The 26,706-nt window shown below is 32.6% G+C and overlaps 1 protein-coding gene across 1 annotated transcript in view; it reads left to right on the top strand.

Moving 5' to 3' along the window:
- The first annotated feature begins 4,143 nt into the window (after positions 1-4,143).
- LOC143255704 (uncharacterized) overlaps positions 4,144-26,706 on the top strand; it is a 64,850-nt gene continuing 42,287 nt past the window's right edge. Inside the window, exons 1-6 of the mRNA XM_076511780.1 lie at positions 4,144-4,482; positions 13,517-13,715; positions 21,130-21,268; positions 21,393-21,519; positions 22,348-22,470; positions 24,857-25,031. Coding sequence (XP_076367895.1) covers positions 4,451-4,482; positions 13,517-13,715; positions 21,130-21,268; positions 21,393-21,519; positions 22,348-22,470; positions 24,857-25,031 — 795 coding nt within the window. The 5' untranslated portion in view covers positions 4,144-4,450. The remainder of the gene's footprint in view (positions 4,483-13,516; positions 13,716-21,129; positions 21,269-21,392; positions 21,520-22,347; positions 22,471-24,856; positions 25,032-26,706) is intronic.

Here is a 26,706-nt window from a genome sequence, read left to right as displayed (position 1 = left end):
TGGGTATGTCCCCAATTGCTTTCAAATGCAAGAGAAGTTAACTATGTTTTGGAGTGGATGCTTCCACTAAAATGTCCCTAGAACATAGCTTTTTGATTGACTTAGGAGAGCCAGCAAACCCCTCTAGTCCCTTCTGAATAAAAAGGGAGACATTTGCTTTAAAGATTTGTTTGCTGAATAATATAATATCAGAAAATGAAGAACAGACGTTGAAAAAGTTAAAGGTTGCTGTTCGGAATCTTCAAGACGTGGTTGTTTAATTATGATATGCTTTTATTATTTTATTTTTATTTTGGGCTATCTATAATAAAGAAAGAATTTCAGTGCTCACTGACCCCACCTACCATGGAGCCCTACGAGGGGATGCACTGCAATGCCAAAAAAGTACATCGCAGCAATGTCAGGGATTCGTGAACACTATGCCTAAACATCAACATCAGACGCAACGTCCATAACACCTGTCGAGTACGTCCAACTCTGGTTCTCAGTTGACTCTAGTCCAAGTGGACCAGCCGTTTGACCCTGGGGGCACCACATGGCCATCTGTCTACAGGAATTCAAGGTCAAAGTGGTGTGTTAGGGTTGGATTCCTCAATCACCAGGATCCTCTCCTCCCCTACACGGGTCGCCACGCACGGCAAACACGTGAGGTCCCCTCACCACGTGTAGGAATCCGCCTCGAGGGGCACAGCCTCACCACAGTATACTAAGCACTTGTCTGACTAAAGTCTAATAGTAACCAGGCTATTATAACATTATTTCTTGTGTTAGTAATATTATAGCCAATCTCTTTGTTATGCATTTAGTGAAATCATATTTTTAGCTTTAACTCTGTAATACACATCCTGGTTGTCACTCCTGTTGTTCGAGGTTACCGTCCAAAATGTACATCAGTGTGAAATAGTGAATATCATAAATCAATTTATTTTGGCAAAAATTCAAAACGCTGCATAAAAATACGTGCTTATGGTCATGTGAAATTTCAAGAGAAATAGGCCACGGTTTTCTAATTATTTGTTTTTCCAACAACAGAACATCAACTACTCTACTTCTAATGGCAACTTTCAAATTACAATTTAGAAATAATTAAACCAAGTATATTTATGGGGAAATGAAGTTCATAGTTACAAATGAGAAGCAAGGCGTAAACAGCAATTTCAGTTAATTTCAACATATTTAAAAAGTGAAAGGTTTTAATTGAACATTTTAACACTCATCTCCGATTATGTATTGTTTAATTATTTTGTTTTTAGTAATACACTGAATTATACTCTTGTTCGTACTCCACAGCATGGATTATCGTAGGGTTTTTTTTTGTGATGGAATATGAAACTTCTAGTATATATACCACCCCACCTGTAAAACTAAACCAATTGAATTTTTAGTAAAATTGACAGCGTGCTTCATTTTGCTACTGGTAGAAACTTGTGTTTCACAATCATGATAAACACGAATGTTTTAAAATACAAAATATTAATTACAAAAATTGTTTGTTTGTTTTTTGGAATTTCGCACAAAGCTACTCGAGGGCTATCTGTGCTAGCCGTCCCTAATTGAGCAGTGTAAGAAGGCAGGTAGTCATCACCGCCCACCGCCAACTCTTGGGCTACTCTTTTACCAACGAATAGTGACATTCACCGTCACATTATAACGCCCCTACAGGTGGGAGGGCGAGGATGTGTAGTGCGACCGGGATCCGAACCCGCAACCCTCGGGTTACGAGTCGAACGCCTTAACACGCTTGGCCATGCCGAGTCAATTACAAAAATAGTAATAACTATCGTTATTAACTTGTAACACAGTGCTCGCTATACTCTTGTTCATCACATTATACTTTTGTTCTCAACGTGAGCATAACAATATCGATTACTTTGCTATAACCGGGACATTTGAATTGGACCCGACGGTAAAAAATCTTGGCTCTGAATAATATAAAATTGAATTATTTTCTAACGATAACGTTAATGCTAAATTTTAGATCTTATGCTTGTTATGCGAAAACGGTGTTTGGAAAACCTTAATTGCTAATTTACTTCAATTTAAAAAAGGAAATAAAATATTAAGTGGAAATCGAAATTCTTCGATCCTCAAAAAACATTGAGTCACTGGCAGACCTGAATGTTTTGGTTTGTTTTGGAATTTCGCACAAAGCTACTCGAGGGCTATCTGTGCTAGCCGTCCCTAATTTAGCAGTGTAAGACTAGAGGGAAGGCAGCTAGTCATCACCACCCACCGCCAACTCTTGGGCTACTCTTTTACCAACGAAAAGTGGGATTGACCGTAACATTATAACGCCCCCACGGCTGGGAGGGCGAGCATGTTTGGCGCGCCTCGGGCGCGAACCCGCGACCCTCAGATTACGAAGAGCAGACCTGAAAGTAAAGCAGGGAGACAAGAGCGAATGAGGAATAGCCTACTGGAGCATCAACATTTCATTCCTAAGTTTAACAGGTACAGTCGTTACCGTTTTGTGATTATTATTGAGATAAATCATTAAAGTATATTAAAAATGACAGTGTAACTGTTTCACAAATATAAACAATCGGAAGTTTACTATGTTAGTGACAAGAGGTTATAATTATTTAGGTGTTAAGCCTAGGCCTGCAAGCCTAGTATGTTAAATAAAGTATTTCAGTGAGAATTAAAACATAATTTAATTTTGACTTTGCCATAATGAATACTGTAGACAATTTATAAAAAAAAAACACATTATTCCCAAATGAAAATAGAGTAAGAGATTTTCATTAAAACTTTAGGCTCCCCTCAACCAAGAGATTTTTTAGATCAAAATAATAAAGATGTGAGGAGATATTTTACCCTTCACTGGATAGATAATTGAAAGCTCTTCACCGCAATGAAACCTTCAGACACTTGAACACACCTCGTAACCTATATTTTTATTTAAATTTTGAACAAAACGGTCTAGTCAATACATTTCCTGAAACCTTGAAAATCCTGCTTGTAACTCTAGTCAATAGAATTGGAATGATGCTACAGCATTCTTAAGCATTTTCTGAAATCCAATGTTTAAAAACAGTGAATGCATTTGCCATTTTGTCCATTCACAGAGAACTAATCAAGAACATTCTACAGTATATTACTAAGGTTACATATCTTTTTGCTGTGACAAAAATCGAAGAAAATAGTAGCTTTATAAGTGAACGTTCAAGGTAATCTTATTCAAAAATTTCAACATTAAAAACTATATATAATTCTATAAGATCTATGGGTTTTTGTAATATTTATGTGTATGAATAAACAGTGAAATATAATACACACACATAGTCTTTCTCTCTATATATATTTATTTATTAATATATTATTTCTAAAATGATAAAAAAGTCGGAAATAAGTCCCTACATTTTTGCATTCAACACACCTGCCTCAAAAATTACAAGCTGCCACTGGCTACCCTCATGAGCAGAATACTAGATATTGGTGAATTATAAAATGCTAATAGGTTTGTTTGTCGTAAAGCACAAGACTATTCAATGGGCTCTGCCTGTTGTGGATATCGAAACCTGATTTCTAGAGTTGTATGGGAACTGTCTTATTGCTAATCCAATAAGGGACAAAATGCTATCAGGAACAGAAGATACTGCTTAAATAATTGTCTAGCCTTCTACTTTTAACGTAAGACTTGCAATAGTCAGGTGGTTAAGGCGCTCGACTCATAATTTGAAAGTCGCGGGTTCGAAGCCCTGTCGCACCAAACATTCTCGTTCTTTTAGCCGTGAGGGCGTTACGAAATAACGATCGATCCCACTACTCGTTGGTAAAAGAGTAACCAAAGAGTTGGCAGTGGGTGGTGTTAATTAGCTGCCTTTACTTTCGTCTTACACAGGAAAATTAGAGATGGCTAGTGCAGTTAGCCTTCGTGTAGCTTTGCGTGAAATTCCAAACAACCCAAACCTTTCTTTTTTTGTCAGTATACGAGCATAACAACCTAACTTATTAGCGTCATAGCATCTAATATTCGAAACTTAAGTTATCAAGCAATTTATGTCACAGCTTATTGAAATTAATAGCGGTTCTGAATGTATTTTTAATATTTATAAAAAATTGCTTCTTTAAAAAACCAGTTAATATTTAACAAATATTTATTTTAACGATGCCCTCGTGTAACCAAATTCTTCGTGATTTTTGTCACGTGATTTTACGTGGCTGTCATGTCACTCGCCTACCCTCTTATAAAATTGCTATTAGTTTATCATTGAAATATTGGAATTCATTTAGAAAGAAGTGTCGTTTTATAGAAGTTGCGATATTGGATTTAATAATAAGTTATACTTGTAATACATTAAGAAAGTTGAAACGTGCAAATAATAGTCACAGAAACTTTTGGGTTCTAAATAGGACAGTTCCTTACAGCATTCAATAGTTGGCTTCTTTTGCTAAAATTAAAAGTTTGTTTTTTGTTATAAATTAGTAACATTGCTAATAGTTCAAGATGTGGAAAATTCGAGAAATTACTGATAAAGTGTAAGTGTTCTTGTCAAAATTTAGTTTTTAGCTGTGAAATTTATAAGTGTATTATGATATCTTTGATCTCCGAGAAAATATGGCGTAACTTAAATTAGCTCAGTAATTACTAGTAGTAGTTAAGTTAGTGTAGAATTACTGTAAATGCCATCATGTAGCATGTGTGAACTATGACCCCAGTTAATACTGTTTGCAATCAACTTGACCTAAAAAAGCGAAGTTTTATGTATCGGTAATACACATACACAGCGAGTGCAAGCGAAGATAAATTCCAAAACCAAATTATAACATTGTGTTATATACATTTAGTTTTAAATATTTGTAACCATTTATTGGAATGTAGACTATGTTATACTGAATTCAGTTATATGAAATTTATAAATTGTTTAATTGAAACTGATATTTTTAATTTTGATTATACCTAAAACTAATATTCATTGTATCCTAAATTATAGATTCTCAGGTAATTCTATTTCTCATTAAAGTGTCTGAGTGTAAACTCAGTTGCAAATATTTAAATCTCCCATTATCAAAATACTAAATTATTGTACATCAAACAACAAATACAAAGTCTACAGTACTGTTACATGCTGAGTTTTCACTTTATTTTAAGGCAACCATATTCTTTCTAGTTGTAACTCCATTATAATAAGATTACCATGGTGATTAAACATTTCTTTGCCATCTAGCTGTTACCAATGGCAAATGTAGCATCAAAAATGGGGTGTTAGTGAATAGATATATAGCTAACAATAATCAGTGATATATCAAATAATAGCTCTTTTTTTTTTTCATTAATTTCATTGTTCTGGATGTTTTTTTTATGTATCCACAAACATTTTATATTTGAAAACACAAAAGTAAACTTTTAAAATATTGAATAAAGGTCTATTAGTCATTTAATTTGAAAAATAAAGCCAAAGGCTTTGTGGTCTTTATTTGATAATTTATAAACTGATGTATATATTTATTAGAGTTGTGAGGAGACTGTATGTTGTTTTGGGGATAGTTTGCTCTGCATCATAATAGATATGCAATTGTCAGTCATTAAACAAATATGAATTTAAAAATCTTTACTTTTATAGGTAAATATACAAGCTCATACTCGAATTCTTACCATTTTGTTATTGACAGTTTTCATTTCTCTGCAAATTTACACATAGGTTTTAAATTGAAGTACATTATTAGGACTACATTTTATCACAGTTGCCATAAGTTTTGTGCAGCATCTCGTGGCATTAAGTAAAGCAGTCTTATTTGCATTGTTTCAGTTAATGTTTATGTCGTGTGAAATGTTAATTTACAGGTAAAGTTGTTAATTGTTATTTGTTGGTTATTAACTTTACCTTGGCATTCAAACCATGCCAAGTTTTCACACCCTTGTCTCTCTCTCACTTCCCTTTTATGGTATTTATTTACCATTCTTTTTCTTTCTAAGGTGATCCACTGAGACCCTGAGAGTTTTCAATGGGAAGCCTCTCCATTATTACCTCCATGTTAGCTGGAATGTCACCTTCAGCTCTTACTTTACACTTTGTTTCTCTGTTGTTCTTGGTCAAGATGTGGCCTTTTCCTAGGTTCAGTTGCTGCTCTCTTACCTTAGGAATTTACATATGGCCTCTTTTCTTTGGCAGTGTGTTTTTTGATCGTGAACCTGAGGCTTTGGAATCAAGTGTGAAGTCTGTGCATCAGCAGTCTACCCTTCACTCTTTGGTAACATGTTTTTGTTGTTGAAGCCAAAACAAAACCCTACTCCTCTTTTCCATCCTAGTCTTTCTTGACTATTACCTGCTTCTCCTTCCAGATATTTCTCCTCTTGTCATATTATTTGATGTAAAGAGTATGTTGCCAATAGCACCAGTGACTACCCAATGGGAACTCAATTATATACATTTGTTCTCCTTTGGAAATCTTTTACCACAGATCTTTTGGGTTCTTCAGGTTTTATCAGAGGGACTTTCCTTACAATGTTTTTACCCCTTCTTTGTTTCAGGTACCCCTGTGTTTGTTTCTTCCCCGTGTCTTAGGATTGTACCATCAGCCAGCATCTGCCAGAGGCAGTACAATTCCTTTTGTCTCAACAGGCCATCAAACCTGTTCCTCATTTTTCTACAGGCTCTTTCTTGTCGTCAAGAAAATTAGAGACTGAAAGCTTGTAAAAAATTTGTTTTGCCTCATTCAGTTTCTCAGTCTGCCCTGTTTCACCATGAAGTTATTTCTCATCCTCATGTGGGAGTTTTCTCCAGGTTTATGGGTAATCAAGATGAACATTACAAATGCTCATTTGTATATCCCATTACCTTGCCAGTTGCGACCTTATCTTTGGTTTGTTAACCACAGAATGGCTTATCAGTTTTGCACACCACCCTATGGGCTTGCTTTGGTTTCATATGTTTTTGTTTGGTGGTCAGAACATTCTCTTATCACCTACATGTTCTTGGGTTGTTTTTTCCTCATTGTATGGATAACTGCTACTGTTAGCTTGTTCCAAACAGGAATCCACCTGTTACACACAACAGCTTTAATCTCTTTCTGTGCATGTTATTGAAATACATTCAAAATTTAATTAAACCACTTTAATATGAATGTATTTTAATGAAAATACCATTATCAACTATGTTATAACTTAGTCAAATAATGACTTAGATATTATAAAACTATTTTGTAAATACACCTTAATGTGTACATAAAGGAAGGTAAAATATTTAATATTAGACAGATAAGGTTTAATAAATGGGTTTGTTGTAACTTTTTTTTTTAAATAAAGGAATAAAACTTCAAAAGAAGCAATTAAAACTGCAGTTTTTTCTGTCATCTGATATGTTTGCAGTTACAAGTCTAAACTTTACGAGCTATTATATAAGATACTGTGAGAAAATAATAAGAACTGTCTATGTCTCTCATTAGCATCTGGAAAATTTCCAGGAATTTCTAGATGGGAGTTTGACATTATAATATTTCTAAGCTTAAGTTCAGTTGTGTTCATTTTCAAAGTCAAAGTTGTATTGGCAAGTGACAGTTTGAAGTTGAATGGCATGCTTGTAATGAAGAGAAAGAGCAAATTTTGTACTGTTCAGAAACCTCTAGCAGTGTATGTATTTGTAGTGTGTGATTAGAAAAGATATGTCCAATGTTTGCATGAGGGGTAAGGAATGCATAACAAGTGTTTCTTGCTTTATATGTATTAGTTTGCAAAATAATTATATTTTGTTTAGGTTTTATGTTTATATTTTAAATATTTATAAATTATTTGTTTTAAAATGCATATTGTTAATCTGAAGATGGCCTAAGAAAGTTGAAACAATATCTGTTTTATTTTAATAAGTTTTATCACCCATACCAGCTGTCTTGAGGTACATTGATAAAACACTTGTTTCTTGTAGAAGGAATATTATTCATAGCAGCAGTACTTTATACAAACAAGCTGAAGTTTTACTGTGTATTTATGTTATCCTTCATCTTTGCTTTACACTAAACATGCACATATTTAATCTTAAGTTTGAGGAAAAGATACGACATACAAGTCTTTAGGCTTGATTGTCATAAAGATGGCTTGAATATTGTCATTTAACTCTTAGTTCAACAAACTAAGCCTATAAAAATTATAAATAATATAGCATGTAGAAGTATAATAAGTCTTAAAATCATCTAATGGATAATTTGCATTAATATGGATGGACTGGTAAAGACTAAATATGAACAGAATATATAAACAATTATCTGATGTGTAGATATAATGGTAATGGTGTCATACCTATTTCTTTCAAAGAATAATTTTTCTTAATTCTCCACTTCAGTGTGGATTCCTGTATGGGGTGAGGGGACCTCCCAGGGAAGGTTCTTTTCTTTCAGTTTACCTCCTCTGGGATCTAAACATCCACCTACATGTTTGCTGTGTGTGGTGACCTGTGAAGGGGAGGAGAGGATCGTGGTGGTTGAGGGGTCCAACTTCAACACACCACTTTGGCCTTGAATTTCTATTGTCAGGCAGTCTTTGGGTGGCCTTGCCAAGATCAGTTGGCTAGTACATTTGGGCCAGGGTCAACTGAGTGCCAGCATAGGATGTCCTCAACAGGTGTAGTGGATGTTGTCTGATACTGGTGCTTGGGTATAGTGCTCACAAAACCCTGGCGTTGCTGCAGTGACCTTACATAGTACTGTAGTGCATCCCCCTTGTAGGCTTCATGGTGGATGGGGTCAGTGGGCACTGAAATATTCTTTATTTTTGTATTATGGATACCCCTCAAATAGAAAAAGAATAAACAAGCATGACAGCATAGAGAAAAATCCGAATTCTGGCAAACAATCACGCATTGAAGACTACAGTCAAACCTGCAACTTGAGTCTGTCCCACAATTTTTAATTATACATTCTTCAACTGAAAATCTCTTAGGGCAGTACTCCATTACTATTCCCAATTCCATCTTGGACTTATGCTGCTGTAATCTGTTCCACTACTACAGTAGAAGTCCAGACAGACCTTTCCATGCCTCCTACAGAATCCTTAACAGTGCATCTTAATCTAGTACCCCCCCAAATTCAAAAAAGTAAATGAATCAGTATCTACTTCTATCTCTGTCCCTACCCCATCTTCCAGTTATTACCCAACTTCATGTTGTTCAATCCCAGGTGTTTCCATGGGGTCTTCCTCTCTTGACATGCCAAAAATTAAACCATTTGTTCACACCCTCGATCACTGTAATGTATGCCTACAAACTCAGATCTGCCTACTCGATTCAGAGCAGAATCAATAGAGGGTGACAGACAGACCCACATCCAGGAAAGAACAACAACAACAACAAAAAATGCTGTTGCAAGCAGAAGGTCTCTTTGCCATATTTTCCTCCAAAATAAATAAAAAATGGCTATGCTAATCCAATGGAACTGTCAGTTGTCAATCAAATGTAAATGACACCAAGGATTTAATTGACTTTTATCATCTCAAATGTCTTTCTTTACTGGAAACATTTTTAAAACCTACTAATATAGTCACAATTTGACAATACTCTTTATACCGAAATTACAGGTCGTGTAGGTCAAGAACCTGGGGGAGTAGCACTGCTGGTTTATCAATATGTGCCCACCCGGTCTTTGTCAATGAATACACCATTGGAGGCTGTAGCCATCCGTATCTCCTTGGGTCGTACCAACACTGTTTGCTTTCTGTACCTTACCCCTGAAAAAATTTATAATCCATCAGACCTTGATGCCCTCATTGTGCAACTGTGAACCCTCTTTTTAATTTTGGGGGATCTTGATGGGCATAATCCCCTCTGGGGTGGTTTATTGTTGTGAGGGGTCATGCTGTAGAGCATATGCTCTTGAATCACAACCTGTCTTTCTGCAGTACTAGCTCTTACATTTATTTTCATGCACCCAGTCAGTCATTTACTGCTATAGATCTTTCTATCTGCTCCCATTTGCTTTTCACTTGCTTTTCTTGGGAGGTTGATATCAATCCACAGGGTGGTGATCATTTTTCTATCATATTAAGTGAGATTGGCTGTGGTTAGTGCCACCCAACCCATGTGCCTCAGTGGAAGTTGGACCAGGCTAACTGGCTCTCTTTCACTGCTCTTTCAGAACTTGATCCTGCTATCTTGTGTAAATCATCAATAATTGATTATGAAGCAGAAGTAGCTAACTGTATTGTCCAAGCAACTGCTCAATGCATCCCCAAAACCTCAACATCTTTCTCACGGCATCCTTGCCCTTAGTGGAATCCTGCTTGTTATATAATACGAAAAGCTCAAACGTACTTGGAATAAATTTCATAGATTTCCTACGCTTTCAAACTGCATTGCATTTTAGGAAGCTCGTGCACATGCTCAGTGAGTTAGATGTCAAAGCTAGAAGGAATATTTGATTAGATACACCTCCAGCATTTCTTCAACTGCTAGTTCAAAAGTCAATGGGACAAGATCTGGAAGGTGAGTGGATGGTATACTTATACCCCCTCTCTATCTTAATATCCAATGACCATGAAGTTGCTAATGCTTAGAGCATTGCCAGTACTCTTGGTTAATGTTTCTTTCATATATCTAGCTCTTCAAACTCATCCCCTTTCTTCTTAGCTATTAAAACATGAGTTGAACATCTGCCTCTTTCCGTTTTGACTGATCATCCTCATGACTGCAATTGCCCTCTTACACTGGTGGAACTCAAAGTTGCACTTCATTGGTCTGGCTATACATCAGTTGGACCTGATAAACATTATGAGATGCTATGCCACCTTTTTCCTGCCTTTCTTACTATTCTCTTGGCTGTCTATAACTAGATATGGCAAAAGAATGTCTTTCCTGATGCTTGGTACCAAGCTATTGTACTCCCTATTCTTAAACCTGGGAAGTTCCCAAAGATTCCTTTCAATTACTGTCCAATTGCTTTGACGAGTTGTCTCGGTAAGATCTTGGAGAGGATGATTAATGCTTGTCTTGTTTAGTTCCTTGAATCAAACAATCTTCTGTCACCTACTCAGTATGGGTTCCAAAGATAACGCTCCATGATAGACCACTTAATTTGCTTTTAAACATCAGTTAGAAAAGTCTTTTTTGAAGCGACAACATCGTTTCTTTTTTTTTTTTTATTTAGAGAAAGCTTATGATACAACATGGAGATATCGCATTTTGAGGGACCTTCACTCATACGGATTGCATGGCAATTTGCCCCTTTTTACTAAACATTTTTTAATGAGCTGCTGATTTCAGGTCCGTGTGGGTTTAACACTTTCACATTTTTTCCCATAGGAACTTGGAGTCCCTCAGGGTTGTGTTCTGAGTGTTGCACTTTTTATTATGAAGGTTAATACCATCAGTGAACAGCTACTCCCTACAGTTTCAAATGGTCTTTTCATTGATGACTTTCACATCTCGTGTCAGGCATCAAACATGAGGTTTATTTAGTGGCAGCTACAAACTGCAATCAGTCATACACTTAAGTGGAACACAGCAAATGTTTTTCAACTTTCTCTCCCTAAAACTGTTTGTGTGCATTTCTGCCACCAACTAGGTATTAATCCAGATCTTTGTATTGATGATGTTTTACTTCTTGTCGTCCCTGAGGCAAGGTTTTTAGGTCTTATATTTGACTGTAAATTAAACTTTATTTCACATATCAAGCAACTTTGAGTCAAATGTGTAAGAGCACTGAACATCCTTCTTGTCCTCTATTCTACCTCTCAGGGAGCAGATTGATACTTAATGCATAAAATTTATTGTGCCCTTATCCAATCCAAACTTGACTATGGGTGTATGGTTTATGATTCTGCCAGAACTTCAACACTGAAAATGTTGGATCCTATCCACTATCAGGGGCTTTGGCTTTGCACTGGGCTTTTCGTACTTCTCCAGTCCAAAGTTTGTATGTGAAGTTCCATATTTGCAACTGTCTCTTTATATATGCTTCCAAACTTTGCTCTTTACCACAGCATCTTACTTGAGGTTGTATTTTCCATCCTCAGTGGACTGCACTTTTTTTAATAGAAAATCTGCCATTGTTCCTTTTAGCCTTCATATCTAGGCACAATCAGAAAAATTGGATTTATCTTTAAATAGCATAGCAGTATCCACAGATCAACCTACAATATAGCTAATTACTATACCCAACTGTGACCTATCTTGAAGTTATCTGAAGAAGGCAGATACTCCTGATTGGAAATATTGCTCTTTATTTGCTGGACATCTTTCAAACAATCCATCCATTCCCATATATACAGATGGTCCAAAATCAGGTGACTCTATAGGCTCTGCCATGGTTTGTTATAGTTTGGTTGTAGCACCCAGAACCTTCTCATCAGTTTGTGTTTTCTGCTGAATTGTATGCCATTTCTCATGCCCTGAATCATTTTGAAATTACTCAATATACGAATTGTACGATCTATACTGATTCACTCAGCTGTTTATTGGTCCTGACATCATTCCATGTTAGTTACCACCCTATTCTTACCAGTATTTAAAACAAACTGGCCCATCTCTCTCTATCATCTATCTTTGTCCAGTTTTTTTGGATACTAGGTCATGTTGGTTTTTGTGGGAATGAGCTAGCTGACAGAGCAGCAAAGTCCATCTGCTCTGGCTCTATCACCACCATCCTTGTTCCATACATGGACTATGGTTTGGTTATCAAAACCCGACTATACACCAGTTGTCAGTCGACCTGGAGTGAGCAACGAAATAATAAGGTTTATCAAATCAAGCCTTCTTTAGCTCTTTGGCAATCTTGTTTCTGTAAAGATCGAAGGGAGGAAGTTGTTTTGACTAGGCTGTGCATTGGTCACAGTTTTTTAACTCGCCACTTCTTTTTATCTGGTACTGATGCAACAATGTATGGTCTGGGTAGCACTCGGGTCACAATCATACATATTTTATTAGCATACAGTCGTTACAACCAAGAATGACGACGCCATTTTAAACATATTTTTAAGGTAGGTTTGCCCTTGACATTAGCCAGTGTCGTAGGTGATACTGCCCTCCTCACTTGTGTTTTTACATTTTTAAGAGTCATTGGTCTTTTTAACTTAATTTAAGGTTTTTATTCGACTATATACTGTTTTAGCATGATTTCTTTTACACATTTTAATTTTTATTTTGACCTGAACCCAGGACTATAAAGGTCAACTTCAGATGACTGACAGTAAGTTTGAACTTGATGCTTCAGTCTTCCTGGTGGGTCTTAATTTTACATATTTTTACCTTAATTTCCATATACTATTATAGTATACTACAACTTGTTTGGCACAGACAGCCTAGTAGCTTTGTGCCAATTAACATGAAATGCCTATCTACCTACCTTCTTAATTCTCCTTAGCAAATTATTGTATACTTTCTGGAACAAGGCACAACACAGAATACATTTAAGAACTTGAACAGATTAAAGTAAGACCACCAACTTTATTCTTCATAAGTACTAATATGATGTTTTGTGATATATTGCTGAAACAAGGTTTACTTAAATACATGCTTATCCTACTAGAAAGGCATATTGTTGTCACCTTCCATTGAAATGATTATAACAGAAATATATTTAAACTTTATAGCACCAATGTAGTCATGAACTACACAGAAGTGGAGACAAAAGTGCGGGAAGCAACTAATGATGACCCCTGGGGTCCCACAGGAAACCAGATGCAAGACTTGGCTCAGAGCACCTTTGCATATGAACACTTTCCAGAGGTTATGGGAATGTTATGGAAGAGAATGCTTCATGATAAAAGAAACTGGAGGAGAACTTACAAGGTATGTTGTTCAGTTAGTATTTTATATTTGGAACTTGCTATACATAATGACCCAAACATAACTGACAAATTAACATTTCAGCAATTAAAATAATGGCCAGAATTCACATATTTAATCTAGATAAATGTCTGTGTTGGTCACATCATGCTTGATTTCTTGTAGTAGGAGTCATAAAAGTTAAAATATATTTATCCAGATTTAATTGTTTGATTACTGTCTGACCATTATGATTTAAGCAAGAAGGTGCAAGGAGGACTTTGAGGGGTGGTTGAGTGCCATGGGCCTTATAAGTAGAAAGTGTTGGTATATTAAACTTAAAGTACAGATATAGTGTGGGAACACCTAGCCTAGTTAAGTGCATAAAATTTATCATGAAAATAAAAATCAGTTCAATTTTAAACTTAAATTGTTTGTGAATTTAGCTGTTTCCTGTTATTTCACCAATATACTTAATCAACAGAAACTCTATATTAAGAAATCAACAGATATTTTTTCTATTACACATTTGACTATACATTTCATTTTTTACTTTCAATACATAGACTAACAACAATATTAAGTTATACTTTTGCTGCTAAGCAATATGACAAAAGGCATTGTTGGAATGTAGTGTTACTAGAATACACTAGGTTTTCTATATATCAGAAGTTGGTAATCTTTTTTTACCAATCAGTGTTTTATGAATATAGAACAAATTAATTGCATGAATGATCTTACTTTTGATTGACTTACAAAGAAATTTACTTTGTTTGACTGCGCTTTTCTGCCTCTTTGATTGTCAAGCTTAATCTTGCAAAATTTATTTCAGTTATGAAATGTAAGATTATGGTATACTTTTAGGTGAGTGGGGTAATATTTGCTCTATCATTTTTGATGTGCTATAATCTAGTTGTAAATAAAATCTGGAAAGTAATTGCTGATTATTATGTATAAGCAACAAACAACTTTGGAAGAAAAAAGCTGATGTATCAGCTTATACATTTATCAAGGGTCTACAAATGTTGCAGGCTACCAAACCAGTTTTAAAATATTGTAACCACAAACAAAATATAGCTGTAGTTGATCACGAGAATAGAGAAAATTATAATAATAACATAAAACTAGATAAAATTAAAATGATAAAATTATAATAATAATAATAATAATAAAATGTTAAAGGGGCCAGGCATTTTACCTATTAATGGAAGGGCATCTAGATTGAATCACAAGTGATTCTTTATTTTCTGTTGAGAAAACAATCAGAAGCTTCTAAAATTTTGATTGTATGAGGTGTCCGTTGATTGTCTTGTGTTCTTTTAACTAATGTTCAGAGGTAGCTTCTTTATTGTAAAGATTTATGGTGGCAAAAGTGTGTCCTTTGAAACGATTGTGTATTGGATGACTGGATTCACCTCTACATGTGGCCAAAGACTTTTGTATATGTGAGTTCATAAACAGAAGATTATTCAGGACTTCTTTGAGCCATTCTTCTTTACAAAACACCTATTGTGTATTTGCATGTATTGTTAGTATTAAAGGGTAAACAAGTGAGTATATCCTTCAGTTTTTGACTAGGTTTTTATGTGATTTTGGTATTGAAACTAGATCTTCTAATCATTTGATGAAGGCAAGTAGTTAAAGGCTCATCCAGGAAGAGTGTAATCCATGAAACAGTGTCTTGATGTGGTAGCTTTTTTTTTGATGTAATATGTTAATATCTTGAGTCAAAGCTGTGAAATATCATAGCAATGTGTAGCAATTGAACAACAATAGCTTTTGAAATTTGATCGTGTCTTGCATGTTACTAACCATGGTGTTGCAGATGTTTTTCAATTCTATTGAGTTGACCAATACTGACATCATGTTTGGTAGATGATGGGATTTAGAATATCCAGAAGTAACAAGTTTGCTGTTTATGATAGTGACAATGATATCAAGACATTGGTATGAGTAATATGTTGAAGTGTTGATTAATAAGGAATTCATCTCGTGATTCAATATACTAAAAATATCATCAATTTATCTGAATCATCTAGTTAGTTTAAGATTAGTTTAAAAATTTCACTGAGGAAGAGCTGATGATTCATAGAAATGCATAAAAGTGGAAGCTGTAATGACAAATATAATTGTCCATATCAGTGCCTTTCTGTTGTTTATAGACAGTTTAATCAGATTTGAAGTAACTTTTGAAAATACACTTGAAAATTTTCAATGCTGATTGTTTAATAAAAGGATTTAATAAAGCCTTTTGTTTAATGGAAATGTGTATTAAAGTAAAGCTACATAGGCATTAAGTGGCTTAATAACAACACTAAAATAGTATAATATACTCTTTACATATTTGTAGTGTAATGTAAGAAGCATAATGAATACAGTGTTGTAGTATAATTGAAACAAACACATTAAAGGGATTGTAAAGTTACAAATGATAAAATGGTTTCTTCTTTACTGTACTTAAGACAGTCAAAAAGAGAAAAAGAAAAAAATTATATAAAACTTCAATAAATGGTACACATGGTCAAATGTTCTGTCAGATTTTTGAAGCAATTCACTGAATGTTAAATATATTCTATAAAGAAATAAGCACTGCCGTCTCATTTGTTTCAGTACTTTATTATTTTATTGAACCAAAACTTAAATGTTTTAAAAATTATACTAATTATTGTAATAAAAATGTTGCTACCAGTCCATGATTGGTAATAAAATTATAACTTAGTTTATACACAAGGTAAGTTATGTATAAACATTAAAAGTAAATTAACAGTTTTCTCTAAGTTATTAAAATTTCTCATGCATGCATTTAGATAGCTTAAAAATTTTCATTTGTGCTGCTGTTCTTGATTTTCGTATGAAATTGGACAATTTGAAGGGTGATAGGTAGATTAACAAAATCATTAACATTTGTAAATATTAATGAAGTTATCTCTAAGTGTAGTATACATTGTACTAAAGATTTTACTCTTAGTGCATTATAGGTAAAGAAATTCTAACTCTTTATGTACAAAGTAAATTGTATTTAAACACTAAAAGGAAATTAACAAACAATTTTCATTTTTGCTGCTGATTCCTTTGGTTAATTACCAACATTTGGAACTTCTTTATCTTAAGGAATAAATATAAGTATTAAATTTATAACTGCCTTATTTGTTTGTTTTTTTGCATTTTAAATAAAAAATTTACATCACTGTTCATTTGTCAGTTTTTTAAATGTGTACATCTTAGGCATATTTTCATCTTTTCCAGCAGTCTGAAGATTTTGCTATTTTATTCAATAACCTGTCTGCATTTTTGTTTGATGAAACCTCTTGTGCTATATCATATTTAGAATGGACTTTTAATATAAGATGACCTGACATGGTTTTGTGGTACAGATAAGGTTTAATCTAGTAGCTATTTTACCCTTCATAGTAAGACAATTTGTAAAATGATCTTGGTTTTCACTGAGGAACAGGGGTAGTAGTATTTGTGTTCTTAATTTTGTTAATGTGTTGAATTTCTAATGTGTAGAGTCCAGGTTAAAAGCATGACTTGTGTGTTTGCATGTGCATGCATGCTATATGATTTCAAGATTAAATGTTTATATATTTACACAATAGTTTATCTGGTACTTTTTGCTACTGTTTTTTGCTTTCTTTGTAATAACTTGTCATGATTTATGATTATATATGTTAACAATCAATAGAAAATTTAAAGTTCATTAAAGTTTTCAAGACTATTGGGTCTTCTCATCCTAAAGTTCTTTTTCTTAGTTTCCTTTTGCACATTACTGTCCATGGTGTTGTTGCAGATTTTCTCATTTCTGTTGATGTTTGTTTTATGTGCAGCATTTCTACTAATAAGTAGTTGGTTATTTTCAAGAGAACATTCATCTTATTGAAGGCTGTTGATGCTCTAAACTTGTAGGTCTGTTCTGACAATTAAGTGTTCTCTCTCTCCCTTATCACAGGTAACTTTTATCCATAAAGCAGTAACCTGTCAACACTGAAAAATTAATGTTCTTGTGTTTTAAGATAATTAGTGTATATTTGTATCTTTTGCCCATATTAGCATATTCCTCCCTTTACTGTATATTTCAATATAGGCCAGTCATTTTTTTTTTCTATCTAAAAGAGGGGTCAACCTTTCATACCCTCACAACGGCTCCTTGTTCTAGAAGTCATCCTATACTGTCTTTACTCTTTTTAAGACAATAATTCTACAAGGTAAGAAATGACTAGCTCCAAGTCTACTTTCAATTGAATTTACATAGAAGTTCTAATGGTGTAGTAAAATCTTGAAACATGCTACTGAATGTCTTCTTCATCTGTTTTTGATATTCAAATAAAAATAATTATATTCAAAAAATATTTGAAGGAAAACATGATACAGAAAATCTATACACATAAAAATATTGTATATTTATTAATCTTTAATACATGAAATAATTGATACATTTAATCTCTAGGGAAAAATCATGTTGCTAACAGCAGCCCTGAATTTGATAGTGGTAACAAATATAACTCGTGTCTTCATAAGTTTTTGTTGAGACCTCTGTGTGTTACTTCTCTTTTTTTTTTTTTTTCCTTCCAGTTTCAAACTACTACTTTGTGTGTGATTTCAAAATGAAAATTTCTTACTGCTATATGCAGTTTGCTGTCTTGAAGTGTTATATATGTTTAGTTTCTTACTCTCAGTTGATTTAATATGTTCTTTATTTTTTATTTGCTACATTTCCACTAATATATATTTGTACCTTGCTGAGCACAAGTTTTAGCTTTTGTAATTTATGGTTAAGTACACTGAGCTGTCTGTAAACATTTGATATGTATATGATTAATGTTGCAACTTTATATGAACTGAAATATTTTAAAAACCACCAGTAGTTAAATTTTTATTATTTATAATAGTTGCAGGGATTGACCCATAGAACTAGGGTGTTACTAGCCAAAATTTATTTTCCTTTCAACTTTTTTTATAGAAGTGAAGAGCAAAACAAGCATTACAGGCACAAATCTCGTAGATTTTATGAGATGTATGTTAATACATATCTGGTATGGGTGTATTTAAGACTTAACAGCTTTTACGTTCATGATTCTTATCTGTTTTTGAAGTGTTTAACTTGTGAAATAACTTTTGTGTTTGAACACATTTATTTCAATTGCACGTAGTTGTATTCTTCTGTTCTGGTTCAAAAAAAATTAACATATAATTAAAGGAGAAATTCTATTTAAATGTGCTGTAGGCAAAACAAAGGCAAAATAACCTAATAATGCAAATTCTTAGTTATTTGGCATTGTTTATTATATTCAAACAATGTACCTGAATAAGTTAGCTTATAATTTACTGAAAATAAGCTTTTTTGGATATCAGTTACCTTCTTCAATAATATTGTTATCTAGACTGAAATATATCATTTTGAGAGTTGAGGTACAGGGCTATTGATAGCTTTATCAGTTTATGGAGTGTTTTTCTGTTATTTAGAGCCCAAAGTTCTGATCCTTATAATTGACAAAATCAAATAACAAAAGATATCTGTCAATAAATATCAAACTAATTGAAAGTAACTGAATATAAAATGGTATGTTGTGATCAACAATAAAGAAATTTGAAATTCTGTGATTAAAATAACATTTTTTAGTGGTAAAATTTCCAAAATATTGTTGTATGATACAACTTTAAATACTACAGATATGTTAAATCAAATGCTGTGTATTTTTTTAAGCCAATGCTAGCTATTACTTAGCAAAGTTATCTGAAGTTCCCTACAATCTTATTAAACAATCCCATCATGAGAATAAGTTGATGGATATCAGACATTCCTCCTTTTCAAAAGGGTTAAAAGGATTATTAAAAAATAATCAATATTAGTCATTTCAAAAATGAAATTTAGTTTTAGTGCAGCTTTTAAATTACTACTTCACTGAATCATGATCATTTGTTACTGTAAATTTTGAAACATTTACAATCAAAATACTGGCTTATAAGAGTGTTGCAGAAAAAAATGAGATACTTTATTAAATAGTAAAATTACATTATTTTAAGCTATCTACATTGTTGACAAGCATATTTTGGTTATACTGAAATTAATTTTAGTTTTGTTTGTCTTCATGGATAACCACCAAATCAAAAGATGGTTGTATGGAGATCAATTACTGCCTCTACTGATTAGTCTGGTAAATTTTGTATAGTCTGTGGAATAGGTGTTCTGCTGCTGTTTTTTAATATTGATAAAAAGAAATATAATGCATTGGCCTAGTCTTTAACACATTGGCTCCCAAGTTTATTTTGCTAATACTTTCCAGGATCCCACTAGTCATTTTACAATTACCTTTCTTTTTGGGAGGTGTGTATATGTAGCTGTTGCATCCCAGCCAGTAAGTGGCCCTTTAAAAAGAAAATAGAATCCAACTCACCAGTAGGGTTGTGTGGGTCTTACTGGAAGACTGTCACGACCCACTAGTGGGTTGTGTGGGAGCCAACATGTTAAATTTATCATTTTCATTTTTATAGAATCATTGCCACAAGCTGATTTCAATCTTTTGAACTAAGTTGTAGGTTTGTTTTCATAAAATAACATTCTGGCCCAGTTTGGCTATTATCACCTTTCTTTTTATTCACCAAGTCAGCAATTCTTGAAGTTGACTATTTTTTTCATATTTAAGGTAATTTACATGTATAGATGCAGCTCTCATTTATTGACATATTATTTACATGTGAATTGCACAATTAACTTATCTAGTTTTACATATCTCAAATATTCTGTTTTCAACAGTTATATTTTTTTTCCTGTCCATTTATGTACTTGTCTCCTGCTGTAACTTGTTGCATTACATTTATGATATATTTCTAAACTTTACTGCTGTATTCTATCTGAAGTTCTTGATAGAATGTCTGTTTTTTGTAGCAAACTGTCATTAGCTGACACAAAGACATCATTGACATTTAAAGTAATGTTATCATGAGCAACCATCTCTAATTGTGCTTACCTTTTTTATTATTTTATATTTTGGACATTTCACCAAAATACTGTTGTACTTTTTGAAACTTGTTGTAAATGTAGGAGGTTCCGTTATGTTACTAAATGTTGATAATTTTACTTTTAAAAATAACATACTATCACATTTGTTTTCATCATAATCTGTTTTGAAAAAGTTAAAAACATTGAAAAAATAATTTGATATTCATGTGGGAGTATGTATATTACACAGATGCATGATTATGTACATACACACCACTAGAGTAAAATAATGCACTTTCCATATTTCTCTTAAAAACAAAAGTGTTATTACTGATATTATGTTTATTATTAAAAGCATTTTCAGCTTGTCTTATAAACAGTAGAGTGAGTCTGAGAAGGATTAGAACAAATTTACTCTATTTAAAAGGTTGACATTAACACACTACTGAAACAGCTTTGTGTACATTTCAATAATAATGAAATTTGTTGTTCTTTCAGTCTTTGTTAGTTCTTGGTTATCTTGTAAAGAATGGTTCAGAACGAGTTGTCACTAGTGCTCGAGAACACATCTATGATCTGAGGAGCTTAGAAAATTACTCTTTTATTGACGAACAAGGGAAAGACCAAGGTGTTAATGGCAAGTATTTAACAATTATATTTAACTTGAAAAAAGAAATTTATAATTTTTCTTCAGGTATTTCATTACAAGATGTAGAGAATATTAAAAAAAAACAATTTAAATATTATTTGTTTTGTAATAGTGAGACAAAGAGTGAAAGACCTTATAGACTTTATACAAGATGATGACCGACTTAGGGAAGAAAGAAAAAAAGCAAAGAAATCAAAAGATAAATACATTGGAATGTCTTGTGAAACTCTTGGTTACAGGTACGTTAAGAATAGAGCAATGTACAAAGTAAACCAAGATTGATAACAGTTAAGCAAAGATCTTTTGAATTCTGATAATAAACTAGAAACCAGAACTGTTATAAACATCTTATTTTCTGATCAAATTGTATAGATAATTTAGATTCTTTTGTTGTATGTAAAAGAAAATGAAATTGCACTTGTATATCTAATTACAACAAAGGGAGGTTATATTTTCAGTTTCTAAACCTTTAGGGTAAAGGTAGGATAAGAGATAGTCATGAGTAAAACTGTAATGTGGGATGTTTCAGATTGGAGATTGAATAGACTCTGTGACTAGTAATTTGAGAGCACAAGTAAATGTCTACATAACTGACTAATATAGTTATTCTGCATATCTTTAGGTTGTATGTGAAATTTAAAATCCAAGCAGGTTACATTGCATGTTTAAAGTTCTTGTTTCCACATAAAGTTAGGTTACATGTATATCTGAGTTGAATAATGCAAATGTTTACAGACTTCTAAATTTCAGTTTGTTGTAAGCTGTAATAGATCGTGTTAATGTATTTTTAATGTAAGGATGAAAAATATACTTAACATTGTGCTTTCTTATGTATAAATCTAAGCTGTATCTTAGGAAAATCAATTTTAATTACAAGTTTTTAAAAGTAATTTTCCAGTGAAATTTTAAATTCAATGATAATGCATTGTATATTTTTTGTGTGTATGTAAATTAGATTTGTTTTAAAACTTTAAAGGGTTATGGCTATGGAAATTACACATGAAAATCTGTAAGGAGTTGAGTCTAATGAACAGTTATGTTGCTATTCTCTTAATTCGTTTCTTCAGATACAACGATAAGTATGATAAAAGGTATAAAGACGATTTTGACTTTGACTTCAACAAAAGCAGCAGCCGACTACCTAAATTGAGCTTTGGCAGAAGAAAAAGCTTTGAAGATTCTCCAGATAGGTAGGAAGCATAAAAAGCTCTGTATATTTAATTCTTTAAGGGCCTTTTATCTTATTTACTTATTTCAGCATGGGCTCAGTCTCTGTGACCAATCTCATAAACACTTTATACTTGTTACAGTTATCATAATATAACTTTAAAATTAGTGAGTGTATTTTCACAAAAGTTTGCTGATTATCAGTAAATACTACAAGGATTTTGCATGCAAAATATAATTTTTTAAAACTAAATTTTAAGATTTTTATGTAATGTTTTTTATGCCTTTCTTTCCTTTTCACATTTTGACTATCCAACCTATAGAGTAATTTTTAAGATTAACGATACTTTTATGCATCAGAAAATTCAAATTTTACATGAAAAAATCTCTAATGTCCAGATAACTATCAAACTCTTAACAAAAGCTTTGTTTTATATGTCATTATCATTAATGAATCTCTGTACAGGTTTAGTAGATTTATAACACGAAAACATAAATGTTTTACTCTAAATAGCTTAAATCTCATAACATGAAACATTTGTATATTATTTTTATTATATTCACCATGCAGCCATCACTGGCTTATGTCACAGAAGCAACAATGATGTGCATTCATTGTATGCAAGAACATAAAACTGTTTGCTGTATTTTAGTGAACTAGTATTTTATAAACTACTCACATTTCAGTTATTATAATTAGTGCGCGCACGCACGCACACACACACACACACACACACACACACACACACACACACACTATTGCTATTTACAAATAAGTTCAGCAACGTTTTTTTCTAATGGAGGACAGTAAACAAAAGTACTGTATTTTTTGGTGTATAAGATGGACTTTTTTCAAAAAAAAAATCTCAAAGCCCCCTGCATCCTATACACCGAACGTTAAAACTTTTATGTTTCCCTATGGCAGTTTGGTTTGTTTCCTTAATGTTTTAAAGAATCAAACCTTTTTTCCTTCTCCAAAGGGTGGAAACTGTAACAAAGTGACAGCAAAGGTGATATTGTTTGAGGAGAAGTGAGAGTGAACTTTCAGAACTTTGGTTTCAGTGATGCAAAAGAAGACTTTGAAAGTTTTCATAATGAATGAACAATGTTTTGATGTGAATGTATGAAACAACCAATTTTATTTTATTACGAACACTACTTTTGAAGCATTCTAAAGAATAATAAAAGATTATGGTGATATTGAAAAAATAAATAACTATGAAAACATTTTTTTTTCCCTGAAGGTAGTGATGAAAATAGGGATGCATCTTTTACCCAGAAAAATACGGTATATGAAACAATTTCTTCTAGTTACAAACTTTGTACTCATTTGCTGTTTGTTGTAGGTTGCTAATCCGTATCAAATTTTGCATGTGGAAGATGTGGAATGAAATAATTGTGTTAAGGTTTTTATTTCTTTATATACACACACATTTGAGATAACCAAAAATCATAAATTACCTTGTTACCATAAAATTTCACTATAATTTATCAAGCTTTGTAGCTAAGCTGCATTTAGGTGTAAAAATTATGGAATTTTAAGCTCACTACAGACTTGCCTTATCACCTTGAAATCTTGAATCAAACTTGATGGCCTTGCAAACCTCTACATTTTTCAGACATGAGAATAACTTAAAAATAAGAACATCCTGTCTTATTTTTTTGATTATAGTTAGTCAATATTGGTAATTTGAGTTCCTAATTCATTCCAAACAATAGACTTTTTGTATTTAAACAACACAAACATCTTATTTCGACTTGTGCTGCATTCAACATAGCACATTATGAAAACTGATAGTTATGTGCTTTTTAAATGGAGATTAAATTCAAATTTTCGTATTATATATTAGTTAATCTACAATTTAATACTAAGTTTATAGACACAAGTTCATAAAATAGGCATTCAACAAAATTTTGAATGCAACTTGACAAAATATGTTAGAATTAATTTAGAAACAATATTCAAACGTAAAACATCTGCAGATTTATATAGTTTGTATCCATTCATTGTAATCTTCAAAAGGATGGTAATTTATTCAATTAATTTGTAGTGTGTAATGGCTTTGAATATTCTAATGGTAAGTATTGTCTGAGGTGGACTTATTTTTCACTCTATTAATAAGATGGTTAACAGCTTTCAGATTCATTTTAAAGTTTTCAGTAGTTAATTCTTAATTTCTATATGCAATTCATATTCTCCATGATGGAAGCTATTTAGTCATTAACAGTAATTTGATATTTTAAAAATAAACTTACTATAATTCTAGTACAAGCTATAGGTATATACTCTTGTATGCTTATCATAACATTTATGAATCTACAGCAAAGATAAGATTCAGAAGTACTAATGTATTGACCAATTTTAGAATTGTTTGCAAAGTTTTATCAACTGAAATATAATTTTTACAGTAATGATGAGGATAAAAAGTCAAATGATGGAAGATTTGATTTCAAAGATGAAGACTCTGATTCAGTTGAAAACCGTTCAACAAAAAGCTTGGAGAAGACGCGAGGCTCGTCTAAGACTAATAGAAAGATAGATCTTGGAGCTGCAGCTAATTTTGGAAAAGAAACTAAACTTGAGGTACTTTACATAAATATAATAATTGGCAAGAAAAGCACTTTTTGGATTTACTTCCAAAAATACCCCCTAAAAGTCTAAACTTCTGGAGCATTAGTGTCAACTTATTGCACTGCATATATCTCCTCATACTTCTAACATGATGACTTTGGGAAGAAAGAAAAAAAAAATTAAAGATAATTCTTGCAAAATTATAGATTACACGTAAATAAAAGTTGTCTTAAACAGTTTATCTACCATTATATTTTAATTGTTTCTACCAAGTAAAATAAATGTTATTTGTTGAGTTGTTTGTACATTAATTTTTTTCTGTAGAGTTGTGTTATCAATCCATTTGTTGTTGTTATAACCTTTTATGAATAAGATTTTTCTTTTTCTAATGTGATTTTCACATATTTAGATAATTTCTGTATGAAACTAAAATCCAAAACTTCATTCTGTTTTTAATAGTGATGTTATGTAATACATTATTTGTCTTTGTGGCATCATAATATTGTTGTTGAACTTTTTCTATGTCTTAACGATTTGTTTTCAGTTATTTTGTGTATGTTCTTTACTCGCATGTAAGAGCTTTTGCTCAATTATCTTTCTTGCATAATTTGATTTTTAAGAAGTATTTTCTTTGTGTTTTTACAGTTTCTTCTGTTCTTGCTAATACTAACATTATTAGAGTTGGTTTTTCTTTCTTTTTTCTGTTCCATTAGCAAACATCCAATTGATTGTCAATCAGACTATTCATTTCATATTTTCTTATTATTTTTATATGAATTATATTGTAGAGAAACAAACATTTTACTTTGGAATCATCTATTTTCTAGAACATTTCTTGGGGAGGAGAATTTCCCTTTGTTTGGTGGTTTCCTGTTTTTCTAGATATGCTTCTGGCAAGTTGCTAGATCATCAGAGTAAAATGTGATGAAGAAAAAATGTGCAAATGTGATTCTCTCATAGGTTCTGAGGAAAATGTTAAGAAAACATCCCTTGTATATTGCAAGCTTTTCTTTTAAGACAAAATTATTTTCCTCAGTAGTGAACTGCTACTTTAAAAAAAAACCCAAAAAAACTATAAATATAAAAACTTTTATTATGATGATGTGTACTTCCATTTGTTCCTAATCCAGGAAAAGATAGTTTCTACACTGCTTGTGCACTTGTGTACTGCTTATTTTATACCTTTTAGGATGTATATCAACAATGATACATTTTGTCTTTACATGCCATTAATTTACTGGAGAAAGCCATATTATGTAGCAAGATTAAGTGGCCTTTATTCAGACTTCCTTTGAACCTAAAGTTGAATTAAAATAGGTTTTATGATTCTATTGCTGGATTATCTGAAACAAAATGTCAGTTATTGCTAATGCCTTAGTGTTTTATGGTTATAAGTTTCTGAATGCTAGCTGACATGTTTATTTCATTTCCTTTACTTTACATTATTTCATCTGCTTCAGGGTTTGAGCTGCTGTTAGATGTTTTTTCAGTCTTCCCAGAAAGTTCCTTGAGTTAAATTTTTTTCGAGATTCACTTCTTTGTCATTACCTGTGTAGTTGAGTTACCAATGGATCCCATACATGTGGCTGGGCATTGCCTTGTCTTGAAATAATTGTTCTCACTTATGCAGCATCTAAGAGTGTACCTTTTGTTACTAGTATATCAAATCATAAGACACTCCTTTTTG

The sequence above is a fragment of the Tachypleus tridentatus genome, chromosome 7 (genome assembly GCF_004210375.1).
Source record: "Tachypleus tridentatus isolate NWPU-2018 chromosome 7, ASM421037v1, whole genome shotgun sequence".
NCBI classification, from domain to species: Eukaryota; Metazoa; Arthropoda; class Merostomata; order Xiphosura; family Limulidae; genus Tachypleus; species Tachypleus tridentatus.
This window is presented reverse-complemented; position numbering and strand designations above follow the sequence as displayed.